General features: G+C 37.0%; 1 protein-coding gene across 4 annotated transcripts in view; it reads right to left on the reverse strand.

The window, feature by feature from the left end:
- The window catches only part of DOCK4 (dedicator of cytokinesis 4), a 255,013-nt gene that overhangs the window by 44,023 nt on the left and 185,764 nt on the right, over positions 1–25,226 (reverse strand). For all 4 annotated transcript variants that reach the window (XM_075081064.1, XM_075081063.1, XM_075081061.1 and 1 more), the window contains exons 26-32: positions 22,867–22,965; positions 14,915–15,009; positions 7,379–7,454; positions 5,678–5,778; positions 4,961–5,019; positions 2,691–2,839; positions 1,057–1,142 (exon numbers count right to left, since the gene is read on the reverse strand). In XM_075081064.1, the coding sequence (XP_074937165.1) occupies positions 1,057–1,142; positions 2,691–2,839; positions 4,961–5,019; positions 5,678–5,778; positions 7,379–7,454; positions 14,915–15,009; positions 22,867–22,965 (665 nt within the window). The remainder of the gene's footprint in view (positions 1–1,056; positions 1,143–2,690; positions 2,840–4,960; positions 5,020–5,677; positions 5,779–7,378; positions 7,455–14,914; positions 15,010–22,866; positions 22,966–25,226) is intronic.

Consider the following 25,226-nt stretch of genomic DNA (forward strand, 5'->3'; position numbering starts at 1 on the left):
GCTTTAGCATACTGTACTATTGTTTACCATTATTCATCATTTTCTGTAAAATTCTGCCTAATCTCTCTACCCACTTTTGCTTCAGTAAATGATAAATATTTAGGAACCCCTTTTTTCCAATTCAATACAATTACAGATTATTATATGTTTGGTATTCACAGACACTGAGATCTGAATGTTGAATGTTAAGCAAAGACAACAGAGCTAAAACTAATACTTAAAGAAGAAGGAATGATTAAGAAGCCATATAAACAGAAAAAGATCATGTGTTTCATAGTACTGAAGAATACACAGCTTGGAATCCTGAAGAGGAACAATACCTCTCCTACTAAACACACCAGAAATAAGTGAAATCTTCCACGTAGGTGGAATTGATTTCTGAGGAACAACAGAGACAGAGTTCAGTTAGTTATTTTGCACCTGTACTCTGTGACAATCATTTGTTTCAGTCAATGGGAAAACTTATTGGCAACCTTAGAGACTTCAGCATTATTATTAGCTTTTCTTATGACATTTCAGTGATATGTCATTTATTAAAATATACTGTAAGTTTAACAAGTAATTTATAAAAGAAAATAATAAGAAATAATCTTATCAGAATAAATAAAATTGTATTCATCAATCAAGAAATCAACAAGTAACATTATACAGATGAGTACAAGTCTCTGGCAATAGAATATTACATTAAACAGCTTTTTGTTGAATTCTCATGCCTTGTTTTCAAAATGCTCCATTTGAGCTCTACTTGTATCCTATGCAATTATGAAGCATTTCTTGCTTTTCTGATTTTAAAATTAGTAGGTAGAGAAAGAGAATGTTCTGTGATATAACAGATTTAGCCTTTCCCAATTACAGCTATATGCAAGAGGTACAGCCAGACTTTACAGATGCCATACACCACCATAAAATATTTTATTCCTCAGATTTTCAGGGGAAAAAAAAGAAAGGAAAAATATGATTCAAAACTGTTTTAAACGTTACTTCTCTACAATGACATTATCATCTGATCCAACCAACCGAACTCAAGGAATTAGCGTATGATAACATATTACTCACATACTGTTGAAGAGCTCTCGGTATGTTTCGTCACCTTTACCTTCCGACATTAGGCTGTCCAGTTTGTCAATCAGTTTTGCTTCCACCTGCAACATATAAGTGTGGTATAAACAGCTTCTTTTTCCTTTAATAAGACTAGAGAAAATTGAGGGAACATTTGTTTTTATGTAATGGACTTTGCTAAATGCATATCTTAGAATTATTGGTCAATCATGTAAATCTGATGATAAGTCACTTCATCCCTTTGAAGCTGTTATCATTCCCAAGGTTTGTGGGGTTTTCTTTTTTGGTGGTTTTTTTTTTTTTGAGGGAGGGAGCTAATTTAAATTGAGCAACGTGACTTTAAAACTACAGGCTGAGTAGCATTTGCTGCTGCTAAGGCAGCTATCTATTTATGGAGTCAGACAAAAAGCACACAGCCCAAATAAATTGCCTGAATTCTCACTGCAGGGCTGTAAGCAAAAGCCATTTTCTTAGACTCAATAAAAATATCATCTCTTCTGACCTGCCCCCCACTCTTTATAAATTAATTTTTATAAATACCTGTACTGTTTAGAACACTGGCAGTTCAGACTTTCCCAACCTTTCTTACCTGCCAGTGTATTTGGTTAGAAATCCAGTTTGCTGGATTTACATATTAGCTTTCAAAGAAACTTACAGAACGTATCTGGTGGCTAATGACTCCTTCAGTGCATATTTTTAAGTGTATTGATTATAAAAATATATAGAGGTGAAGCTACACTGTGTGTTAATATTTCAAACCTCCTTTTTAGCAGTAATATATTAGCAACCATAAATCTAGGGGAGAAACCAAGCTGTTGTCAAGATACTTTATTAGAGAATAAATCTATTATGATTTACATTTAAACCCAAACTGAAAACACAGAGAAACGGAACAAGTGGATTTTTTTCCTTCTCGCTCCTTGTTAACATTTCTATGGTGGTTTTTAACAATAAACTTATATATTGATAGTGAAAAGCTACCTACTTACATCATATGAACTCCTCCGTTCTTAATAGTTTGTTTTGTGTTTCAGATACAGCTCCCACCCTAAGCATTACGATTGCCTGGGAGTAATTCAAATACTTCTGCTTTCCGTCATTTGAAGCAGCAGGAAGGAGGGCACTGAGAAATAGTTTGAGGCAGTCTGAAAGAACTGAGTGGGAGCTGCGGGAGCAGATGGCACACTTGGTTGTTCCTTCCTAGCCCGTTAAGAAGGTGTTTGAGCAGCAAGAATGCTTGGATCCTTACAGAAGAATTCCTCAGAAGGACCATCTGATCTTTTTTCATACTAACTGGAAGGGAAGCTAGTTGAATCCTATCTAACCAGCAGTCTATACTGCCGTAAAGCAGAGGTGAAAAGCCACCCCAAAATCCACCTTGTGAAGACAACTCAAGTTTTGTTCTTCACTTCAGCAGGCCATAGATTTTATCCCTCATCTTAAATTACTAACACGATAGCATTAAGTGGAGAATCTTACTAACCCCGCAGAGAGTAATCCTGGTAATCTCTCTCCAACAGGTATAATGATGCGGCTGCCTTCTCCACCCTGAACCACTAATGGCTAGGACCAGCACTCTCTGAAGTGCTTGAATTTCAGCCCTGTTTTATAAATAGCTTCATATACAGTACCTGTTTAAAGTTGCCACTTCGCCTTTGCTCCCAGTCCATCATGTCATGGAAAATGGGAATCATTACATTCCTCAGGTCTGGCTGAGGGATCAAGGTCACTTCCAGGAAGGGGCCAATCAATGCTGGAATAAAGTGAAGCTTGTGTTCCCCTAAAATCAAAATGCACATGAACTTGAATGTGAATTCAGTATCCTGTGAGCTATCAAGCAATCCAAATACTATCTGAAGAATTAAAAAATAGCACTCTGAATGTCTATAGATTTTTATCTCATGTCCATCACAGCATGGGCTATTTCTTAATCCCAAAAAGTGCAGGGAAAAACTGTAGAGAACTGAAGAATAAAAGGCCAACGTAATTTATCAGACAGGGGGTTATCTGTATCCCAAGTTAGCCTTTCAGAAGGAGAACAAAGAGAGACAAAGTCCTCTCTGAGCATTTTATTTATTAGAAATAGTTCAGTTTCTAAGCTCTATGTTCTTGTGTTTACAAAATGGTTAACTGTCTGTATTACATGCTCATCAAAAAGAGAAAAGTACTTTGTTTTTTACCTATCTTTAGTTTTGTGAGTACAGAAATGGGAGTACATGTTTTGACTGCAGGAAAGGGAAGACGTGACTCAGCTGTTCTCAAAACAACTCACTTTAAAATCAGTGCTAAACCAACTTCCATTAACTCACTATATTCTACTTAGCACAAACTACAAAACTAAGTCCTTGGCAGGAAAGCTAGAAATGGCATAGAGTAAAGACTGACCATTTTGTTTCAGTTCTCCAGGTGCAAGACGTCTGATATCTTCAGAATAGGAGAATTATGGATCACAATGCACTTACTTTCCAAGCTGGGAATTCACTTCCATCCCAGCTTACCTCTGGATATTCCAGTGGGCAGTAACCCCTGCCTGCTGCTCTGTTTGGTGTTTGTGTTTGTGCAAAGGAAATAACAGCATTCCCTCTGCTGGAAACATCCTGGGATGCACACCCATATGAAAGCAAGGTGACTCTACAAGGATCAAGGCTTATGATGACACTTGCTGTTAAGAGCACTGTAAAATGCTGACTAGCATAACACCAACTATATGAAATAACCCAACTACAGTACTTAACTGGACACATTACCAGATGAACTCCATATTGTACCCCACAGGACTTGCCCCTATTGAAAGGCATCATGTTTCTCTCCTTGCCTGCATACTGGGTTTCCGTTCAGCAGAAAACAATGTGAGTAGGGAGATGACGGTCTTATCCTAACACGCAGGAAGGAGATGGGACCCTGGAGTGCATCCTGTTTATTTATATACATACCAGTATATATATATCTACCAGTATACCAGTTTAGAAATACCCACCATGTATCCAAATAATTTAGAGGGATGCCTTAGAGTAAGTAAGCAATACTAAATTCTGTAAATAAATAAAATATGCTATACATAACAAATGTTAACAAGATATTAAAAAACAAATATTTCTTATTTTGAACATTTCTTTCTACTACAGGCTGATCAGAAAGACCAGTGTTTTACAACTACATATCTTGCTGGGAAAAGATTTACACAATTGAGATGACAGTATCTCAGTAACCACCAATGGTCTTCATATCTTTTATAAGCCCTTTAATGTACAACTGAATAATTGAAATATAAAGATGACAAACACGGTGCCCAAATCTTCTACTCAGTTTTGATTTTCTTCCCAAACACCATTTAATTGCATTTCTCTGAGGCTCATACTTTCAAACAGTTTGCACAGTTATTGCTTACAAATATAAAAATGTTCCTAAGTTTATACCCAAGCGTATATTTTTCTCGTGTTGTCCAATGTGTCATTTATGCATCAGTCACTGATTCGTTTATGCCTTTATATTTTAGTGCAGCTAGGACTTAGGGGAGGATTTGATGCAAATCCAGCATCTCAAGAGACTTTCAGAATTAAGATATATGTCTGTTCCTTAAACTGTTTGGCAACAGAACTAAAATTGTGAACAGAAGTATACTTCCAGGCATAATAATTCTGTCCAAAAAGAGCAGTACTTACTTTCCCAATATTCTCCGATAGTATTCTTTCAGTTCTTTGAAGAAATAGGGGTAGGTCAGATACAGTATCAAGGCTTAGATAGCTGAAGTTAGCTATAAAGAAGGGAACTACAGTTTTCCTAGACTTGAATCAAGACTTAATTATCAACAACTCCTCTATCTCTGGCAAGTGTATTTAATAGGTGAAGAAATAATAATTTGTTTTTCATTTTGTGAGCTACTGATGGTGTGTTTACTCACCTAAATTTTGCCACATGCTGAAGATTTCACATCCCATTGTTACCCGCATGTCACCATATCTGCAATGTATTGAAAAATAAAGCAAAACAGTGAGAGATAATTTAAGAAAATCAAGTTCATATGCCATTCTGTAACGTTGTTAAATGAAATGTCTCATTTGTAGTCCATCAAAAACAACTTTAACGGTGATGATTTCTTCCCGTTTTTGCTCTATCCATTGCACCCAGCTAAAACCAGATTCCTAAACCCAGGTTTATTTGCCATATTGTCAAACTTATCAGTTCTTTCTAAATGCTATACATCAGTAACAACTGTGAAGCAAAAGGCATTTTTTGTAGTAATATGCTCTAGTTCTCCCTCTAAGAACAAATAGTTTTGCTCTAGCTTAAAGAAATGAAATTAATTCATACAGACAACAGTGCAGTGCCTGGCAGAAACACCTGATCCAGTGTGAACCAACTTATGCGTGAACAGGAAATTAGTGTCGGCTCTGCTACAACATGGCTATTTTGCTCCCAATATCTGAACTAATTTCCTTCTCCAAAAGGCTGCTATCAGCTCTGAAGACCTATACAAAGGGCCAGAGCCAACTCTCATTCTAGGCAGTGGAAATACTGTTACCATTATTTTTTTGGTAGGCCTTTTTGCAGCCTCCCATGCCTTGCATTTTGAGAACTGATCTATTACAGTTTTCTAGAAGCCGACAGCAGTACTTACTTTTCTAAAACCTTTTTCTTCTTGGAAGGTGTGAACATCTCCAATTGCAGACATAACTGGTTTATAAAAATGACAGCAAGAAAAAAGTAGGAATCCCATATCTATAATAAGCATATGGCATTTGGTTATTTCATTTTCTCAGTACCACCATTTTATGACCACTCAAGATGCAAATTTTCAAATCACATAACTTGTTTGAGTCTCAACTAATAAATTACTCTGGTTTTGACTGAATTTCTTTGCATCCAAATATACTTTTCACCAACCCCAAAATGTTCAGCAAAAACACATGAATTTCACATATTCTACCTCTCTTAAATGTGAAGGTTTCAGAGTTGCAGATAATTCTTCTTCATTCCTCCAATCCAGAAAACCTTACCTTCTAAATTTGGAAAACTTTTTGGATTTTTAAATAGAGGACTACAGAAAGTTATGCCATTAAGTCCAAAACCCCCAAAATTCTGACACCTCAAAAGCTACCACATAACAGAATTGTCATTCCCTGGCCTGTTCTACTTTATAATATTATTTGCAAGTCTCACTTGCTGCAGATTTCACTGGAGAAAACCGAAGCCAGGTTTTGTTAACATACTGCAAATATACAGATGTTCTGTGCACATGCTTTATGAATCAGATATTGAATCTTCTAGTTAAAAGATTTAAAGATAATTTTAAAGATAAATTTAAAATACAGTAAAATATTAATTACTATAACCCTATTACAGATGCTGCATGGCAGGAGGACGAAAGTGTAGGGGGAGCCCCAATCTAGACACAGCCATTCTGCAGGATAGTAATAACATTGCTGAGCAAGATTAAGGAACATAGATGTCTTGTCTACAGGCAATTCTTCTATCAGCTTTAGCCTCTGAACTTGTGGAACTTCTTGAAGGATAGGCTTTCTCATGTCCAGTTATGTTAATTTGATAAATTTGCATTCCCACCGATCTCTCCAGCAGGAGCCTGGATTTTCAGAGAAGCACCCACAACTCTGCTGGAAGTCAACAGGAGCTTGCTGTCTTCTCTAGGAAGGAAATTCTGCAGTTCTTACGATGAAGCAATTAGGCTAATGTCTCTCAGTTGGGCAGAATATTTGTTCAGGTTTCAGTGGGAATGGGCCTTTTCAGATGTATTCCTAGGTCTTCTCATGTGAATCCTAAAAGCATCATGCTCTAATTCACGGTTTATCACAGCTGCCATATCTCACTATATGAGGTACTCACTAACATCTTTACATTCACCACGCAGTGTCATAGTTTTCTAATTTTAATTATGTAGCTTGATAATTGGTCTGGAGAGAAATTACAGAACTGCAAACCCGCATTTTTGATAAATTTGCCTTGATTCAAAAATGGAATAATTTTCCTTTCTGTGGTAACTACAAAATAACAGACAAATAACAAAATTAGTTTCTATAACGCAAAAAACTGCTTTGCAAAAATCCTAAATCAGTAGTCTAACATAGAGACTGAAATAAGAAAAAGAAAAATAAGAAGAAATAAAAAAAATGCACAGCACTCCTGATTTTTAAGACAGCCTTCTATTTAAGAAAAAACCTCAATCTCTGAGCACTTGAAATTGCTGATTTAGCATATGCTCTAGCTCTTTAGATACTGGAACTAAGTTTAATAACAAAAAACCAAGCCACAGGATGATGTAGCTGCTATTGCATCTATCTTATGTTAGACACATTTACTCTACCTTGTAATCAAAGTTTTCATTTAAGAAGTTTTTACGAAGGGCATCCGAAAGGTACAAGACTGTAGTAATGATCACACTGGGAAGAAAAGAATGAAAAAGACAGTAGTTTTCATTAAATGGAAATTCATATTTAATACTCAGAGCAGACATTTTTTCCAGTGAATAAACAGATGTAGCATGTACAGTGCCATTAAATACTACATTTTAAACATATCCAAATATCTGACTATTAACAGCAGAAAGTTGATAGAAGACACGCACATTAAGAAAAAAAAGTCAAAATAGGTGTCATGTAAGGACGCATTCTGTATAGCGGAATATAATTGGTCAAAAAGACAAACCATAAACTTTCTCTGCAAATAATGCTGATATCAGTTTTAACACACATTTTGTCCTACTAGCACTAATACATACAGTTGGGCAATTTGCTTTTAGCTTTCTTGGTACTGAAAATATGTGCGTATAGATTATCTAGTAATAACTAATATACAGTGTTGACAACCCTATGGAGAAAGTGTCTTTTTAATTACAGCAGATAAATGCAACACTGCATGAGCTCTGCGAGAAAGGTCCGCATCTAAAGATCTCTATTCTGTATGTTGCAAACAGTCATGCATTGACACCTGCCTGAATGACATTCATCTATCTTAGGTAAATATATGACCCAAATCCTTCCACAGTGGTTGTCACGAGGGGTCAATGACAGTCTTGTTCATTGCAGCAACCAAGTTTGGTAATCCACAGAAACAGAACATCCTTAAAGATTATTTAAATATGATTCATTTCAATGTTTCAACCCTTAAGCTAACCTCTGCAGCACTTGTGTCTATCAACAGATTTTAGTCAAACCAAAAATCCACATAAACTATTAAATTATTTTTGAAAGTAGTCAGTAGTGGATGCTTACGGGGTAGGAAAAAAGATAAACATAGAATGATCTTTTTGCTGTCACACTCATGTATTTTACAACAATCAACTGTTTAAAGACCTGAGAAAAAGGTTACATCTACACATTTCATTTAATTGCCATCTATCTTCTGTTAATATATCTAGTACTTTTCTGAACATGGTTCTTGACCTGTATGCTGTTACAATGCTAAAACTTGTTTCCCTTTTGATACTTTGGACTTCATTTTCTACTATTTTTGCAAGGCATTCAAGACAAAATATGTTTTATTAAATATAATAACAGCAACACGTATATTTTAAGGGTCTAATATTTTTCATCTTTAAAACGCTGAAGAATTACACGTTAACCAACCCACCTAGGAGTTAAAGTATTTTTTTCTTCTAGCACTTTTGACAGATTTCAAGTTTATAAATCCAAAATGGTTATGTATCATTTAGCTTATTACTAGTTCAAATGTTTGCTTCCATTTCTTTACTTTTAAAGTGCCTGTCCCTGCCAAACTTTACCTTCTGGTTTGATGTGTCTGAACACCAGTAACAGCCAAGACAGTTTTTTTTGGAACACTGCTTGAGTCTCAGGTTTCATTTCTTCTAGTTCCATTGCTCAAATATAATTGTCATACATTGTATTTTCTCAACAATTATACTGTAGTTTTTCTACTGAAGTAGTGTTCCATGTTTAGCACTCATCTGTACAACTCACGCCACTTTTTCACTAATGGGGAGTTACAGTACGTGCACAGCACTCCCTCACTCCCTGTTGCAGCATGGAAGGCAAATGAAACGTTAACTGTAATATAAGCAAAGCTAAGAATCAAGGCATGGATAAGAAATAGAGTCCTGTCATTCTTGTTATTGTGCATGATTTAAATTACAGCCCATATGTTTCACAAAATGGAAATAGGTTGCATATTTCAGGAAGATGTTCTGATAGAAAAGGTCAGTTCATCAGAACTATTGCTATGTAAAATTTCAGCCGAAGTCCAAACTAGTAAATCTCTGAAAAACTATGCAAGAAAAAATCCCACCAGATGTCAAGAACCGCAGCCATATTGCCAAGTTTACATTACATCGTTGTATTTATGTCTGAGACAATTCCTTTTTTGCCACATTCCTTCCATGGCAGGTGAAACTGAAGAGCTTAAATTCTTATGAGGCTGTGATTAGAGTAGAAATCTTAAATGCAATTTTTAGAATATTTCCCCCAGAATTTTCCTGAGATAACAGAATAACTGCAATGCAGTTATTTCTTTCTATAGGCAACACAGCTCAGGCTTGATTTATCTGGTAAGCCGAAGATATGATATGGATTAGTTGATAAAATGTAGGTCTGTAGAGCGAGAGTGTATATGTTGTAGATAAAAAAATCTCAGAGCATCAGACTGAACACAGAAATATGGAAGCCATTGTTTTTGACCCACAGTCTGTTATTCTGAATTCACAACAACCTAAAATCAGGTAGGACAGAAGACATTACTCAGGTTGGGAGTTGTCTTTCCTCTTTTCCTAAAAATAATGTAGGGTCTATAAAGGGAAAAAAAAAAAGCAAAAATGCACAAATCAGAGGCAGAAACCAGAGGAGAGATGGAGAGATGGACAGCTGCCTGATCTGGTACAATACTCACATTCCAAGTTGCTTCCCAGCCAACAATTTCAAAACAACAACATTTATTTAAAATCCATTTGAGTATCAAACTAAAACACATTGAGTTTGTGACAAACCTTGCTTTTTTTCCTCTTACCACCTGTCACAAATTTGTTCACAACCACTGACTTTTACAGGAGAAAAACCTCTGCTTTTAGCTACTAAATTATTCTGGGCCCATATACAGAATGCTAACCCAAGGTCTGGTCAGGCCATTTTTGACAGAGTGTCTTTTCCATCAAATTTGCACAGAAAACCTCTCTGCAATAACCTGTTTGAAAAATCCAAAGCAGCCCCCAGAAGTTCAGCAACTAGTTTGCTGCCTGGACCATGCTCTGGCAACCTGGCTTTTGCCTGGGCAGCCAACGGTACAAAATGAAAGCTTTCTTTTCCATTCGCATATGGGACAAATCTATAACATTAGCTTCTCATTTCATCCTTTGCTATTTCAGAGTGAAATCTTTCCAAGCACAGAGGTGTTTGAACAAAAAAAGAGTTTCTTTCATATTTCATAAATAAATGAAATTAACAATCACATATATGTGTATATATCTGTTGTTATATGTATATAAACTTATTCATACATGCATACTAATGTATATATATGCATTTTGTGACAGACTGTATGTCAGGTTCAGTTGTTAGAAACATTTTCTATTACATAAAAGCAAGAATGCTGTTAGCAACACTGTGTATTACATAAAAGCAAGAATTTTTGTTCATTGTAGGAGTCTTAGACTCCCACACCACGGGAGCTAACAGGATTCTTCAAAGCAGTATAATGATGAAACTAATGCTAGTTCGATGCCTTCCCTTACTCTATACTCTGAGTTACTTTTTTTTTTTTTTTTTAAAATAATCTTTCAGTCATTACTGACTTAGATAACCAAAAGGATTCTCTGTTTGCGGTCCCTTTGCCCAACTGTCAGTATATACATTTGGAATTTTAGTGTAAGGAACACACTACAGTAAACATTACAGATCAATTATTTTACTGTAAATGAGAATATTCACACATCCATTTTGTATGCTTATAAGATTCAAATTGTGAAGTGGATGATCTAGCATCTCTACCATTCAACGAAATGCTGAAAGACTATACATAGTTAATCATACAGAGATCTTTAAAATTAAAGCTTCTTGCATACCGAGAGCAGTGGAAAATTATTCATTGTTCAATAATACATAGGCATACTAATTATAAATATCAAACCTTTGCTTAGCAAGTAATGGAAACTCACTTTGTTCTCCAAAAGCCTCCTCGACTGTTAATGAAACATGACGTTGCTGTCGTTCAGCTGAGTCTGTTAAATGCTCTCAAAGATGCCAGTCAATTAAAGCACTAGGTAAGTGATTCTCTTCCTAACCTTGGGGTAACTTAAGCAAGTGACCATCACACAGTGATTTCCATTTGAAAGAGACATTATGAAGGTGTTATCCAGAAGCTTTAATTTTAGACTGGCATATTTTATTATAGAATTTTGGATTCCTCTCTGGCACTAGGCAACTGATTCGGACATCTTCCTGTATTATGTGGTGTTCATTTGCAGTTACAAATAGAAGCTTTGCTTAGAGGGCCAGCAAGCTAGCTTACTGCCTAGGTGATGTAGAAAGTAAGTCTATCCCTATAATGAAAGAAATTAAAACTATATTTTCCGTAGTATATATAAAAACATATTTTGCCACTCAGTAGTAACATCCATGTTAGAAATATTAGATAACCATAAGTAATTATTTTGCTTTGCTGAATGTACGCTGATTAGGTCACTACAGATCTTACATGGTTATGCAGTTTTAAACAGAGTTAATTTCTGTCTCATTGCTCAACTGCTAGAAGCTCATAAACATTAAGGATTTTTTTGCATGTTCTTCTCCTTCCATCACAGAACACAATTCAAAAAAGATCTGTTTCTCTGCTTTAGTGCCCATACTGCCTTTTAAAACGTTACTTTATTTCTCACTTGGTAGTCACTTGGTAGCTTTAAAATGCTAGCCATTAATACTTTTTCATGTTGAGCATTCAGACATTCAGAATTATAGATCATGCATGCATCATCATGAGGTATCTTAATTTCTGGATAGTTACAGATTTGTCTTTTTGAGCTCATAGTATCTTCTAGGTTGGTTCGTTGTTTTTTTTTTTTAATCCCAGACAGCATCCATGTATCAGATGCCACACAATTACTGAAAACACTGCAACAAGGAAGAAAACAATCTAGAAACCAGGGGCAGCAATATTTTTACATATAAATATCATATATTAAAAGAATTAAGGCATTTTAAGACCTAAAAATCTTTCACATAATTTAAGTTCTGCATATATAAATAAGAGAAAAAAAATGTTGTTTTTCTGCCCCCCTCCCCCCCCGGAAAAGCTTATTACCTGATTATATCCTTGCTAGGACTCATTTCTTCCCTAGGCTCAGGCAGGCTAAATCTCTCTTCCTGTAAATATCAGACAGTTTGAATTTCTGTATCACTCTAGGGACAGGGGAGAGAAAAGACAGTGCTGCTGGTGATGTGACCGCAGCGATGGGTGTAGCTCCCAAGACACACACTGCCTTCAGATTAGCTACCGTTTCTCAGGCTGAAGCCCAGAGAGCTGAGAAGGCGGCCATTTGACACAGGAAACACGACGGTTATTTTATTCCTGGGAAGCAGGAGTTAGGAAAGATCTGGACTGTTAATGGATTATTTGATTATGCTCTTAAAAAGATGTGCTAGACCTTCTAGTTCTTCCTTTTAGACATGAACAGAGGAATGAGGAGTTCAAGAAGTTTTGCCTTCAATCCTCAAGAGTCTCAGATCATGGGAAGTGCTCCGGCTCATCAAGTGAAGCTCAGGGACAACGGCTCACAGCTGCTTCTGCCTGTGGCACTAGCAATGCCCTAATTTTTCATCCTGCCTCTAGGCTCTTCCGTTTTTACTGAAAGAGTTTGGGTTGGGACAGTTCTAGCAAAGCTACTATTTTGTGGCACTCTGCTTTTGAACACCCTGGGGAAGCTGGAGGAAGGCAGCCACTGCAATGGCAGTGGGGGGACACAGGTGAAAGCGGGGAGCTCCCATTCAGAAACAGCTCTGGAAAAACTAGTGCTCTGCAGCTGAAGAGAGAACAGAAGTGGATTTTCCTTTCTGCTGCCTCAAAAAGAAACGGTTGCTAAGCCCTAGATATATAACACAGGAGCGATGAGTCTTCAGTTTACAACACACTTTTAAGTACACCCGGCCAGCCCCTTGTTTCAGAGCAAACCAGCATTTCGTCTACAGAGGAACAAATGCCTAGCAAAGCAATTACTGAATGCCAAACTGGTAAAGATGTGTTTACATTCCACTTGCTGGCAGTAATGCTTATCAATTGTGTGTTATTGGGTTCAGTTAGCCAATCTGACTGGCTTCTTATGGCCAGTTCCCACCAGCAGTTGCTGTCAACTTCTGCCTATTTTTTTTTTTTTGCCTCACAGAACTTGTCAGAGTCACCTCCTAGATAGTCAGAAACAACATGACAAGGATTAATAAAAGATGCGTGAAGTAACTAAAGTACTGCTGCAAGTAAATATTCCTTTTGCAGAATTTAGTATCATCATCTTTAGCACATCTGAACACCACCAGCCTGAGAAACATGTGCCAAGGTCGTTCCTAAATCTTAGTTTGTACATGTCAGCTGTTGCAAAGCCATCTGCCAAGCCAGCTGTTTCTGGAATATATAACAATTTCTTAGGATATCTATTTAGTATAAAAGTTCCTATGTTTTTTCCCTCTTTCCTGTGTTTCTTAATTTATTTCTTAAGCATTATTACCAGATGCAGGCTGGTATCAGCCATATCTTCTTTAGTATCATACACAGAAACAAATTATCATGTCCATTCTGTGATTATTCTTTTTTTTGTGGAATTCAAACCTGGCAAGAGCAGCAACACTAAGTGAACTAATAAAAGTGAACAAAAAATGGTTTTTTTTCCAAGTCATTACAAAGTTTGAACAAATACTATGATGCTTGCATAGCCACACACACGTAACAGATATATATTCTGAATACAATTTTTGCCAAATTTAATTGTAACAATATTGTTACTAGTAGTCTGTACAGCACCAGGAATTTAAATTTTCCTTGGAGCCAGCAGGCACAATGCAGACTAAAAACCAATTTCCATCAGAGATTGCAATGCATACCACAAAAGTTTAAGTCAGTCCTAAATTCTGAATTCCTAGGTCTGCCCAGCACAACCCCCCTCTTCTGCCAACACTGGTGCTTCTAGAATTGTGTTGACCGTTCAGCTGGATTATCTGATCTAAAGCTAAGCCTACAAAAAAGCATAGCTGGTGATATAAGTGAAATAAAATTCAATAGTTTCAGACCCATTGTAATGACTTCTCAGAAACACTGGGAACCTGTTTCTCTAAATTAAGACCTGGGCAGAGAGGGAATAGCTCAAAGGCAGGTTACATCTCAAAGTATCTCTAGGCAATGCTTAGAGCCCTATGTTACTGTTACCTGTGCTGTACCTCATTTCCTGATCTGTGATTTTTGTGTTTTTTCTGACAAGCACTAAATTAACAAACCTGCAAAAGCATCATTAATGATATTACAGCAGATAATTTCTTCTTGAGAGCAAACAGATCTTTACCAACTCAGCATTTCAACAAACAGATCTGAAATGAAGCTCTGTTGAGACTTGTCATTTGCTACTTGGAAAACAAAGCTGTTGATGCTTAGCATCTTCATTCTGTAAAAGTGTTTCTGAGTTTCCAGTTATATGTGCTTACTGAAATTCAGAATAGAAAGAGGTACAGATTATGTGATGAAGTTGTCATGTAAAATAAGTCCAGAGATTTTTCAATCTTGTGTTCAAAAGTGAAAAACTACAGCCAACGTTATAAAAGATATTTTGAATTTTTATTATGTACATCATATAACTTTATTTATTTATACCGTGATCTTTGCACACTACCCGTATTTTTTATTAACATTAAAAATGCCTTACTTGTTTGCAACCAAACGCATCACTGTCCAGTCTTTTGGAAACATCTCTGGTCGTATGAGTATCCGAAATACAGTGAAAATCTGCAGCAGGAAATCCTGTTGAAGGAAAAGAAGCAGTCATATGTCTTTGCTGCTTTAAAAAGAGCAGTGAGCTTCAAAAATAGTCTAATCAGAGACAAAAAATCATTATAGAAAGCGCAGAATTGCATTTATTTTCAACACAGGTATGCCTCTGAATATTTTTTCATTGTATTGATTCCCCAAGAAAGCTTCAAATAGTGATTTAATTCATTTTTCTTCAAAGAAGGAAACTAATTTAATGTGCCATTTGATTGACAGCAATGCATAAGAGAAGTGTCAAAGATGCATTTGGTTTCCACCCATACGCTTCCACAAATGTGATCCTGAGAACAATTTGCAAATCAAAAAAGCACTTTACAAACACTACAGAGTTCTGAATATCTCCTTAATCATGCCAGGTTTTCATCACTTTCAAGACTTATTCTAAAAGTGGCATTATTTGCTGGGAAAGAGAGAGAGCGTAAGGGCAATTTTATCATTGGGTTTGCAAAGACCCATGAATTCAATAGTGACACCCAGGCCCCTGAATTGTTATCGCAGCTGTCTGTCTGTATGCAGGTCACTTAACCATTCTGCCTCATGTTCTGAACTCATAAAAGCCGTGAACGCCTGTGAGCTACTTTGAATGTAGAAAGCACTGATTAAGAGCTTTTAGCATTATCATCTCCTATGTCATTTAACTCACTAATAAATAACTAAATTAAACTACTCCTCTCAGCACAAGCTTTTTCAGATTTTCTTTTCACAAATAAAACTACCAACCAGGATAATATTTCTAAAGGCCCATCTTGATTGTGTATAGCACTGCCAGTATTTTTTTAGTAAGCAAAATGGAGCTTTTGATATCATGAACAGCATGAGGCAAGTGATATAACACACCTAACAGAATCAGTGTGGTACCTGACCTTGAAATGTTTTGTATTGATTCTGCCCACACCACTTCTAAAGAGTTAACCTGAAACACAGATGAGTTGAAGACACAACCAAAGGATACCAAGTAATTTTAAACACCAAAATATATTCTCTAGTGCATTTACCAAAGTGTAGATGATGGGCATTGCACAACAGATGTCTTTCATTAGAGAATCACTGTAAAGGGGGACGAATGCAGGCACTGGGAAAGGCAGCTGAGATCCCTGCACCCACCCACTAGAGATTACATAAAAAAGACAACCTGTTTTCAGAGCAAGATGCCAAAAATTTAGCTGTATTAAAAAGTACAAATGATACTCATTGCAGATAACATAGTGTTTCAAAGCAGGTGACCAGCTTTACAGATAAACAAGTAGCTCGGCAAGCAACATATTTATTCCAGACTGCTGTCCTATAGCTTTGCACCTTGTAGTTAAATTTCAACACTTCTGCCTGCTCCTCTTTTTTGTTTAGGGGTTACCTCCCTTCCCTGTGCTGTAATCCCTGCAGATCTGTGCCATATCCCAACAATATGGCAATGCCTCAAATGCTGCTGTATGTCACCTCACAATTATGTCCCAAATTCTCCAATACCCCATTTTTATCCTGACTGTTATCCAGACACAATACGTGTTGCTGGTGTTAGGGAGCTACCTGACTGGTCGCTGAACTGAAGAGAACACATGGCCTCCTGCTGGGAAACCAAGCAATAGTTTAAGGACTTTGTCCTGGTTTTGGCTTGGATAGAGTTAATTTTCTTCCTAGTAGCTGGTATAGTGCTGTGTTTTGGATTTAGGATGAGAATAATGTTGGTAACACAGTGATATTTTAGTTGTTGCTAAGTAGGGCTTACACTAGTCAACGACTTTTTCAGCTTCCCATGCTCTGCTGGGTGCACAAGAAGCCAGGAGGGGAGGGGGCACAGCCAGGACAGCTGATCCAAACTGGCCAAAGCGATATTCCATACCATATCACATCACGCGCAGTATATCAACTGGGGGGAGTTGGCCAGGGGGCAGCAATCACTGCTTGGGGACTGGCTGGGCATCGGTCAGTGGGTGGTGAGCAGCTGCATCTCTTGTTTTTCCAGGGTTTTGTTTCTTTCTTGTTGTTTTCCTTTTCATGGATAATAACGATGATGATTATTATTATTACTATTATACTCTTATCTCAACCCATGAGTTTTCTTGCTCTTGCTCTTCAGACTCTCTGCCCCACCCCACCATGGCAGGGAGGGTGAGCGAGTGGCTGGGTGGTGCTTGGTTGCTGACTGGGGCTAAACCACGCAGACTTAAAAGCCAAGAGCTACATGAGGTGTAAACCTAGTGCCTTTGAGACCCATGGGCCACTGCCAAAGCCTTCTGAAATTAGAATCATAGAATCATTAAGGTTGGAAAAGATCTTTAAGATCATCAAGCCCAATCATTAATGTAACACTGACAGGTCCACCACTAAACCATGTCCCTAAGCACCACACCTACACATCTTTTAAATACCTCCAGGGATGGTGACTGCACCACCTCTCTGGGCAGCCTGTTCCAATTCATCAGCTTGTTAAAAAGTCATTAAAAACAGAATGACAGACAGAGAGGAAGATCATATATACTTCTTTTCTTTAGGTAACTAGGCTAAAACCAGAATAAATCTTTTATTCCAGGCAAACTTTAAAACAAAGCAAAGGTAGACACTGGCATTAAATTTTAATCCCTAACACCAGGCTAATTATGTCTAATTTTAACAGAAAAAATAGAAAATGGTGTCATCAATTTAGTGATATGTGATATTAGATACAAAATGTGGATTTGAGAAGCCGGAGTAAGACTGAAGATCTCTCTGTTACAGTACGTGTTAAAAACATATAAATAAAATGCAGTATAATTCAAAGCTGAGATATAACTGAAAGAAACAGATGAGTTATAAAAAGCTTTAGAAAAACTAGTCAGTTTTAAGATTTTCAAGATACAACTATTAAGCTTCTATTAAGAGAGTTAATCTGTAGCTAACTTGTATTTTTCATTATTCTGTTTTTGTATATTTGGTAATACATTTCCCTAGGAATCCATTATAAGTGTGAAAATAACCAAAGGGTAAAATGCCAGGTGACTAGCATGACTTTGCCATTAATGTTCTGGTATCCTTCATGTCTCAGCACTGCTCATCGATACTCAGTGCCAGTGTTTGCTCCCAAGGGACCCACCTCCATGTAGCAATTCCACAAAACGTTTTGATCAGCAGATCAGCATTACAATGCCCAGCATTTTGCACGATGCAATTGCTCGTTTCTTTTTCATGGTCCAAACATCACAAGACATTACTATGTGTCCTGGTTTTGGCTAAACCACAACACTATGAAACACCGTTCACAGAAGATCAATTTTGTAATGATAATTTGAACTGTTTCCTTTGCACTAAACTATTGTCTTTCATAGTTGTATCCACTCTGCTGAACATAACATAACAATTTAGTAACAGATTTTAACATTTAAAAAACATTTTTGCCAGCAGTATAAGTGAACTAACATTTGGTTGGTTGAGTACCGATATAACTAATGTCTCATATGCCTTCTATCTTAAGAGACAGCAAGGGAGTAATTTTTTTCTTTTACATACTCTAAATACCATCTCTTAATATTCCTACCTAGTGTACATAAGCTCTTGCGCTATCTTGCACCACTTAAATAATATCACAATATCACAGTTCAGTTTCCTCTAGCAGCAATATTCGCTTGATGAAATTATTGAACCGTGATTAAGTGAGAAGCACGGCCTTCTGAGAGACTGGAAACCATCTATTCATGTAATCAAAAACCGCCTTGGAATTTCTTTCACATTTCCCTATATGCATGTAAAATCCTCTGTAAAGCAGGTCAGAATCTTCACTGGATCTCTCAGGGTGCATCTATTATTAGCATTTTAGTTTGGGTCAACAGTCCGCTTTGAAGCTAATTGCTCGATCACCGATTGTTTTGGTTCGCACTGCAGAGTTATCAAGCTGCTTGATATCAAGTCTTTGTAGTGCATCCTAGAGCGCTTTTTGCAGAGTGCCCAGGTGCCCATAAGAGGATGGTTCGACAGTGAGCTCTCTCTGCCTGGACAACTCATCCATCCTGTGGCCAACTCCTTTCCCAGATCTTTCCTTCACTGCTTCCTCAGTCTACATCAGAAGCCACCCAAATATTTGTTTCAGAGCTACCCCTCTGCCCCAGCACTCATCCTGTCAGAAGTCCCGTACATGAATGGATGTCCCTGCATAGCAGGGGAGGGATGGTGGCTAGAACTGAGCTTCTCCATCAGAGACATTCCCCATGCCTATGGACCTCACACAGCCCATGTCCAAGGGGTCATTAGAGTACAGTGGAATAAATTGCACTTGGGGGTAGGGTTCGGCACCCACCTTACCCTGCTCAGGCTCCTTTAGCTGGAAGAGAGGCATCAGAGATCTAGTAAGGTTTACACCCATACCTCTGAAATACTATCTTTTCCTTCATCAGATCTCTCCTGTATGTCTATTCTGCCACATTATGTAGGGTACACTGCCAATGGATGAAAACTAGGCCTTCTGGCATGTGCTTATCTGTTTGTTTTGTCTTCTTTTATTCTTAGTTTAATACTAAATTAATATTAATTTATCCCCACATATCAACCAAAACCACCTTGCTGTGGTTAAAGCTGCATTGTGCTAACACATACTGTTTTTCTCTTTCACTTTCCCTCTTCCCTCCTCCTATTTATAACTTCAACTTCCACTTTTACCTTTTGTCACAAATTAGATCTGAGCTTTTTTGTGGCAGCAAATATCTGCCTACAAGGGCGCCTCTGTTCTATAAATTGCTATAAAATATATTTACTAGAAGAAGATCATATTTTGTGGTAAGCAAAAGGAGTATATCTTTAAAATAATATTGAAAGATAAAAGGAAGCATTTAAAATTACTGCCTCATTAAATGCAATGTTTCAAAAAGTGAGTGAAGTATAGTCTCTGGTGCTACCACTTAGCCATGAATCCCCTGTCATTCCTTTCTTACTTCATTTGCTTGTTTTCAAATATAAAATGTTTCTTCTATCTTCTGCTTTGTGTGGAAAAAACCTGACTCTCAAAGAACTGACTAAAATAAAAATAGTCATCATGTCAATTACTTAAACTAAATATATTCACAAAATAGAGGAAATATTTCCATAAACAACCACTTGTTTAAAGCATCCCCCAGATGCATGTCATAGAAAAATGTGTACATGCCATTCCTTCAAAGTCTCCATTTTGCTATACTGTGATTAACAAGCTGGAAACAGTCTTTAATAATTTTGGTATAGGCTGTTAAAAAAAAAAAGAATAAGAACTGCAAATATGTTTCGACAGAATGAATGACAACATTCCCTTTTTACAGGTGCTTGCATGAGTGAATTTTTGTTGGAGAAGTAGTTTGGTGGGGGTATTTTTTTAAAAGTATCACAAATGCTGAGCAAACATGCAAGTACTTGACATAGTCGCCTTCAGAATTAGTCTGGAAGAAGGAAGAAATACCTTGTGATATCAGTGCCTAATCATTCAGTATAGATGGTTAATTATAAACAGAGGTAGTCAAAGCAAAAAAGCACAGCAGGTAGCAATTCAAAGGCCTGGGTTACACTCAGATAAGTCCCTTGCAAACCCTGTATCAGATTTGTAGCTTGTAACATGGCTTAGGGAAGACCCAATCCACTTTGACATCACTGACCAGGGGCAAAGAGAGGATTCAAAAGTACAGCAGGCTGATGGTAGTTACCACTGAAGCTTAAATCCCAAAGCACATACTAGTCACAAGATTAACTATGGCTACTAGTCCAGCCTCTAAAAGCACCTCAGACAAAAAGAAGTCTTATTGCAGATATTTACACCTTCTGAATCTTCATACTCATACTGATGTAATTTCCTAAGAAGCGTATCTTAAAGCAGTATAAAATACCAGGGAAGTCCCACATTTGGCAAACAAAGCAGAAGAATAGACGTAAGTGGCAAGATGGTTTAGATACCCTAAGTCATACACAATCACCTCATGATTAACAGCAGTGTCAGCCTCACACAATAGGTCTCACCCTTCTGTCTTGCTCTCAGTTATACACATTTCAGTGATATTTGATATTTCCAAGTGAGGAAAAAACCCATTATTTAAGATTCAGAAAAGAAGGAATGTTGCATTAATTATGATCAACCTACTGCCACTGAATCACTGGTGGAGCTGATGCTGATTTGATGAGATCTGAATGGAAATAACAAACGCTGGACTTGAGTTCTTAAGACCTCTATTTTGATAGCTTATGGCACTGGCTACAGCTGCTTTCCATATGTCTCTGTATAATAGTAGGGTATGTGCGTGGGGGGAATATAAATGTGTTAAATCAAACACCATTCAAGCATTAATTCTAGACATTTTTTCATGTTCTAGAAGTAAGAAAGTCTGAATAAACTCAACACTGTATTTCATAAGATACATCAAACAGAAATCAAGCTTCAAACCCCTAGGAAATATAAAAATCTAATCCTAGGAATATAGACCTGCTCAGAACTCAAACAAAAGGGAAACTATTTTCAGTTAAAAATGCCTAGGTTCCACAACATATACTAAAATTTGCTTAGGCATAGCAAAGGAAAAGGTTCTTCACCCAGAGGGTGGCGGAGGCACTGCAACACAGAGGTAGTCACGGTGCCAAGCCTGATAATATCCAAGAAGCACTTGGACAATGCCTTCAGAGATAAGGTGTAAATTTTGGGGTTGTCCTGTGCAGGGACAGGAGTTGGACTCGATGATCCTTGTGGGTCCCTTCCAACCCAGGCAATTCTATGATTCTAAGAACTACGCGAGGTGAAAACAGATGCTGTAATACTAGTATAAAAATTGTCCACCCTATATAACTCCTAGGTAGTATCCTTGATTCCCAACAGAGGTAACTTCTCAGCAGCATTTTTTACCTTTCAAGCTCAATACGACCATCTCACAACAAAAAGGCACTCACGAATGGTATGTTGTCTTCAGAGCAGCTCTAAACAGCTACCAGGAATTTAATGAAATCTGAAATTGCACCATGACTAGACTCCCCTTTCCAGGCTAGTACTTAAGTTTGTTAAATGGTAATTTAAGAGTAACATCTGAAAATACACTAACACACTAAGACATTATTACTTTCCTATCTAGGATCACTGGTAGAATAATGGGCAGAAGCTATCAGTCAAGATTTCTTGTGTGGATCGAATTTGGTACTAAATAAGTTTCCCAGGGTCTAGCAGAGTGGAAGTCTTAATATACACATTACACAGGAAATCTTCCTTTTAAACACATTTTTTAAAAATCCATCCCCCTCCTCCAAAAAGGAATGAAAAATGCTGTATCTCCATGAACCTGGTAACTCCATCAATGAAATTGATAGAAGCTGCCCTGAAAGAGTTCTGCAGCTACTCTCTTCCATGATCTAACTGGCCAGATACACATTACAAGTCTGACAGGTCCTCCTGCCAATGGACTTGCTGCACAGTTAAGGAAAATGGAGAGTTAGTTGAATATGCGATTCTCAAGCTGTGTGTTTGCCATTGCCATATAAAATTTTAAAAATTAATTAATAAATAATACCTATAATAAAACAAAAAAAAACCCAGCTGCCGGGCAGGAAGAATCAAGCAGAACTGTGTAACCTTAGACTGGCACTATCTTTAAAACAGGCTTTGAGGCTAAGTTTATGGCTTTAAAGCTATTATATATTCCTCCCCATCCCTATTCTATCTGCTGTCATTGCAGAAGCAACAGAACCTTAGTCCCACCGTCAGAGTGGACCTAAGGATGCTGCGCAAAAGTTAGCTAATATGAAAAACAGATTGCATTTAAAACCTGAAGTGTTTCATCAAAGCACAGGAATATCTTAGGGGGAAATAAATAAAAAAGAGAAATAAAAAGAGACTTGAAGAAGTGGAAAGACGATTCAGTTACTTACCCTCAGCTCTTCCTTTGTGTTGAAGCTATCAAGAAGCTGTTGATAATGTCTATCAGTCATTTGTCGCAAGAGTGACAACAAACAGGACACAAATTCCCCCTGTTCAGATAAGCCAAGAATAGAAATATAATAGGTTATAATGTCTTTTGTATTTGAGCTTAAACTGTCATATTACAAGCACTTAAAAATAATTAACATTAATGCAAGGGAAATTAATCTACAGTTAGGAAACATTATTTCTTAGACTCCATATTTTGCAAAAACACATTAATTTAGCTATGAACTTCCTTCCCGTTTGAAGAATGATTTTTCCCCAAATGCAGCTTACTTGCTTAGCAAAACCTATTTGAAATACTTCCAGAAGGGCTAAACTAAGTTTGATTTGTGATTGGTTTCCTTTGTATCTGTTTTTAAATAGATTATTAGATTGCTAAAATTACAACCTCTCAGTCAACTCAGTTTTGAAACAAACATAAACAAAAATATTTTGCAACAATTCTGGGAAGAATGATGTTGTTTTCCTTTAGGAAGCAAATTTAAATTAATGGAGTGAGCTGGGAATTTTTTTCAAAACATTTTTTCATCGCAAAATACATATATGTCAAAAAGAAAACTCATTTATAGGATTGAACAAATTTTGAAAATGTTTTGAACAGACATTTCCTTGGACTTACACAGGAATTTCTCATTTTAAAAAAGTATCTAGAAGTTGAGCTTAATCATAGGGCAAGACCACTCTCTCTCACAGTGCCTATTCCTGGATTCACACTCCACACTCCAGAAAAGGGGTGCTCCAGGCAGCAGCTGAGGGACTTTCTGGACTGCTGTGTCGATTCCTCCCTGCCTCTACTGATGCACATTCACCAGACTGTCCTTCAAATAGTATGGGATTCAGCAGCAAATGAGCAGGAAACAGCACTGGGTATCTCCAGTGAGCGATCAAATGACCAAGACATCATGGGAAGGAATAGGTTCTCCCTCTCTCCCTTTCCCATCTACTTGTTCACTTTTGAACTGGGAAGAAACACTGACTGGTATCAGTCTGGTCCGACTGCAGAATGGATGAGGACAGGAAAAAGTGAAAGGTCTGGATTGCACCCCAGTGCTTAAAAAGAACAATGCTGAAAACTTACAAGCTTGTTAGTAAGTGAAATAGACTTCTGGCCTCTATCTACCAAGAATGGGGAATGAGACTGTGAGAACAGACAGTACTTTAAAATGGTGTTTTTCATTAGTTTGTCAAGCCAAAATTTGGGAAGATTTTCCCTTGCCTTTCATTAAAACCAGAAAACAAGTTTAAAAACGAGCGTGTTTTCACAGGAATGGATATTCTGGATTTTATATTGGAAGGCCTAATTCACTTGTGATTATACCTTGTACGCTTGGTGGTGTGTGAGATGATGGCTTTCACTGGCAACATGGTGATAAAATAATAATTGTCTTGCCCATCATAAGATTCTACAATGAAATAATGATTCCAAATTAATTATATCCCTGCAAAACCATTGGTTTTTACAGTGAACACAGCATCCTCAAAACAATACCTTAAGGTTACAAAGTCTCTTAATCTTCATGCTCTGGGCATAACTGTCAAGGTTACAGCTGCTATCTTGCATATATCTGAAAATTTATTTCCAACCCTATCAGGGTCTCTTCAGAAAACAGAAAGACTTTGGTCTTTTGTCATTATTTTTTAGTGTTTTCAATTTTGCTACATCTAGCCTTCATATGATTTTATCATGCCATTTAGTATAATGTAGATTAATCTAAACATGCATAATTTTTGGAGACTTTAAATCCAGTTATAAAATCTGAGACCACACAGATTTGGCTAATTAGCCAAAATAAGCAGAGTAAATAAATAAATATGGTTGCTATCTTGAGTGACAAATTTGAGTATGGACTTTTTGAATATTTGCCTTCTTGCTCAAGCATTTCAAGCAGTTCCTTCTAGTCACCTTCCTTCTATGTTCCCACATGTACTTTGACTTATAGTAGTATATTAAAAATCACAATCTATTATAGAAATCTGTACTGTTATAGTTGACAGTCAGATTAGCTTTAAAAATGTATCTGCTTTAGCTGACTTCTAAATTTAAGCTTTTAATTCAAATGTAGGTAGCTATACATGCAGCTGGTTTTTAAAATTCAGCTGTATTTGTTGAACTCAGCACAAAAATGGATGTTGTAAGATTTCTGCCAATGTTAGCCAAGGACTAACTAGTCAGGGTACATGCGAATCATGCACAAAATGAAACTCCACACACATAATGACCTTGATAAGAACCATTTAGGATCCAATTCTAGTGTAATAAGTCAAGCCAAGCAGTATATCCAATTCATTTAGGTAGAATCCTAAA

Source organism: Phalacrocorax aristotelis, chromosome 1, assembly GCF_949628215.1.
Source record: "Phalacrocorax aristotelis chromosome 1, bGulAri2.1, whole genome shotgun sequence".
In the NCBI taxonomy this organism is placed as follows: Eukaryota; Metazoa; Chordata; class Aves; order Suliformes; family Phalacrocoracidae; genus Phalacrocorax; species Phalacrocorax aristotelis.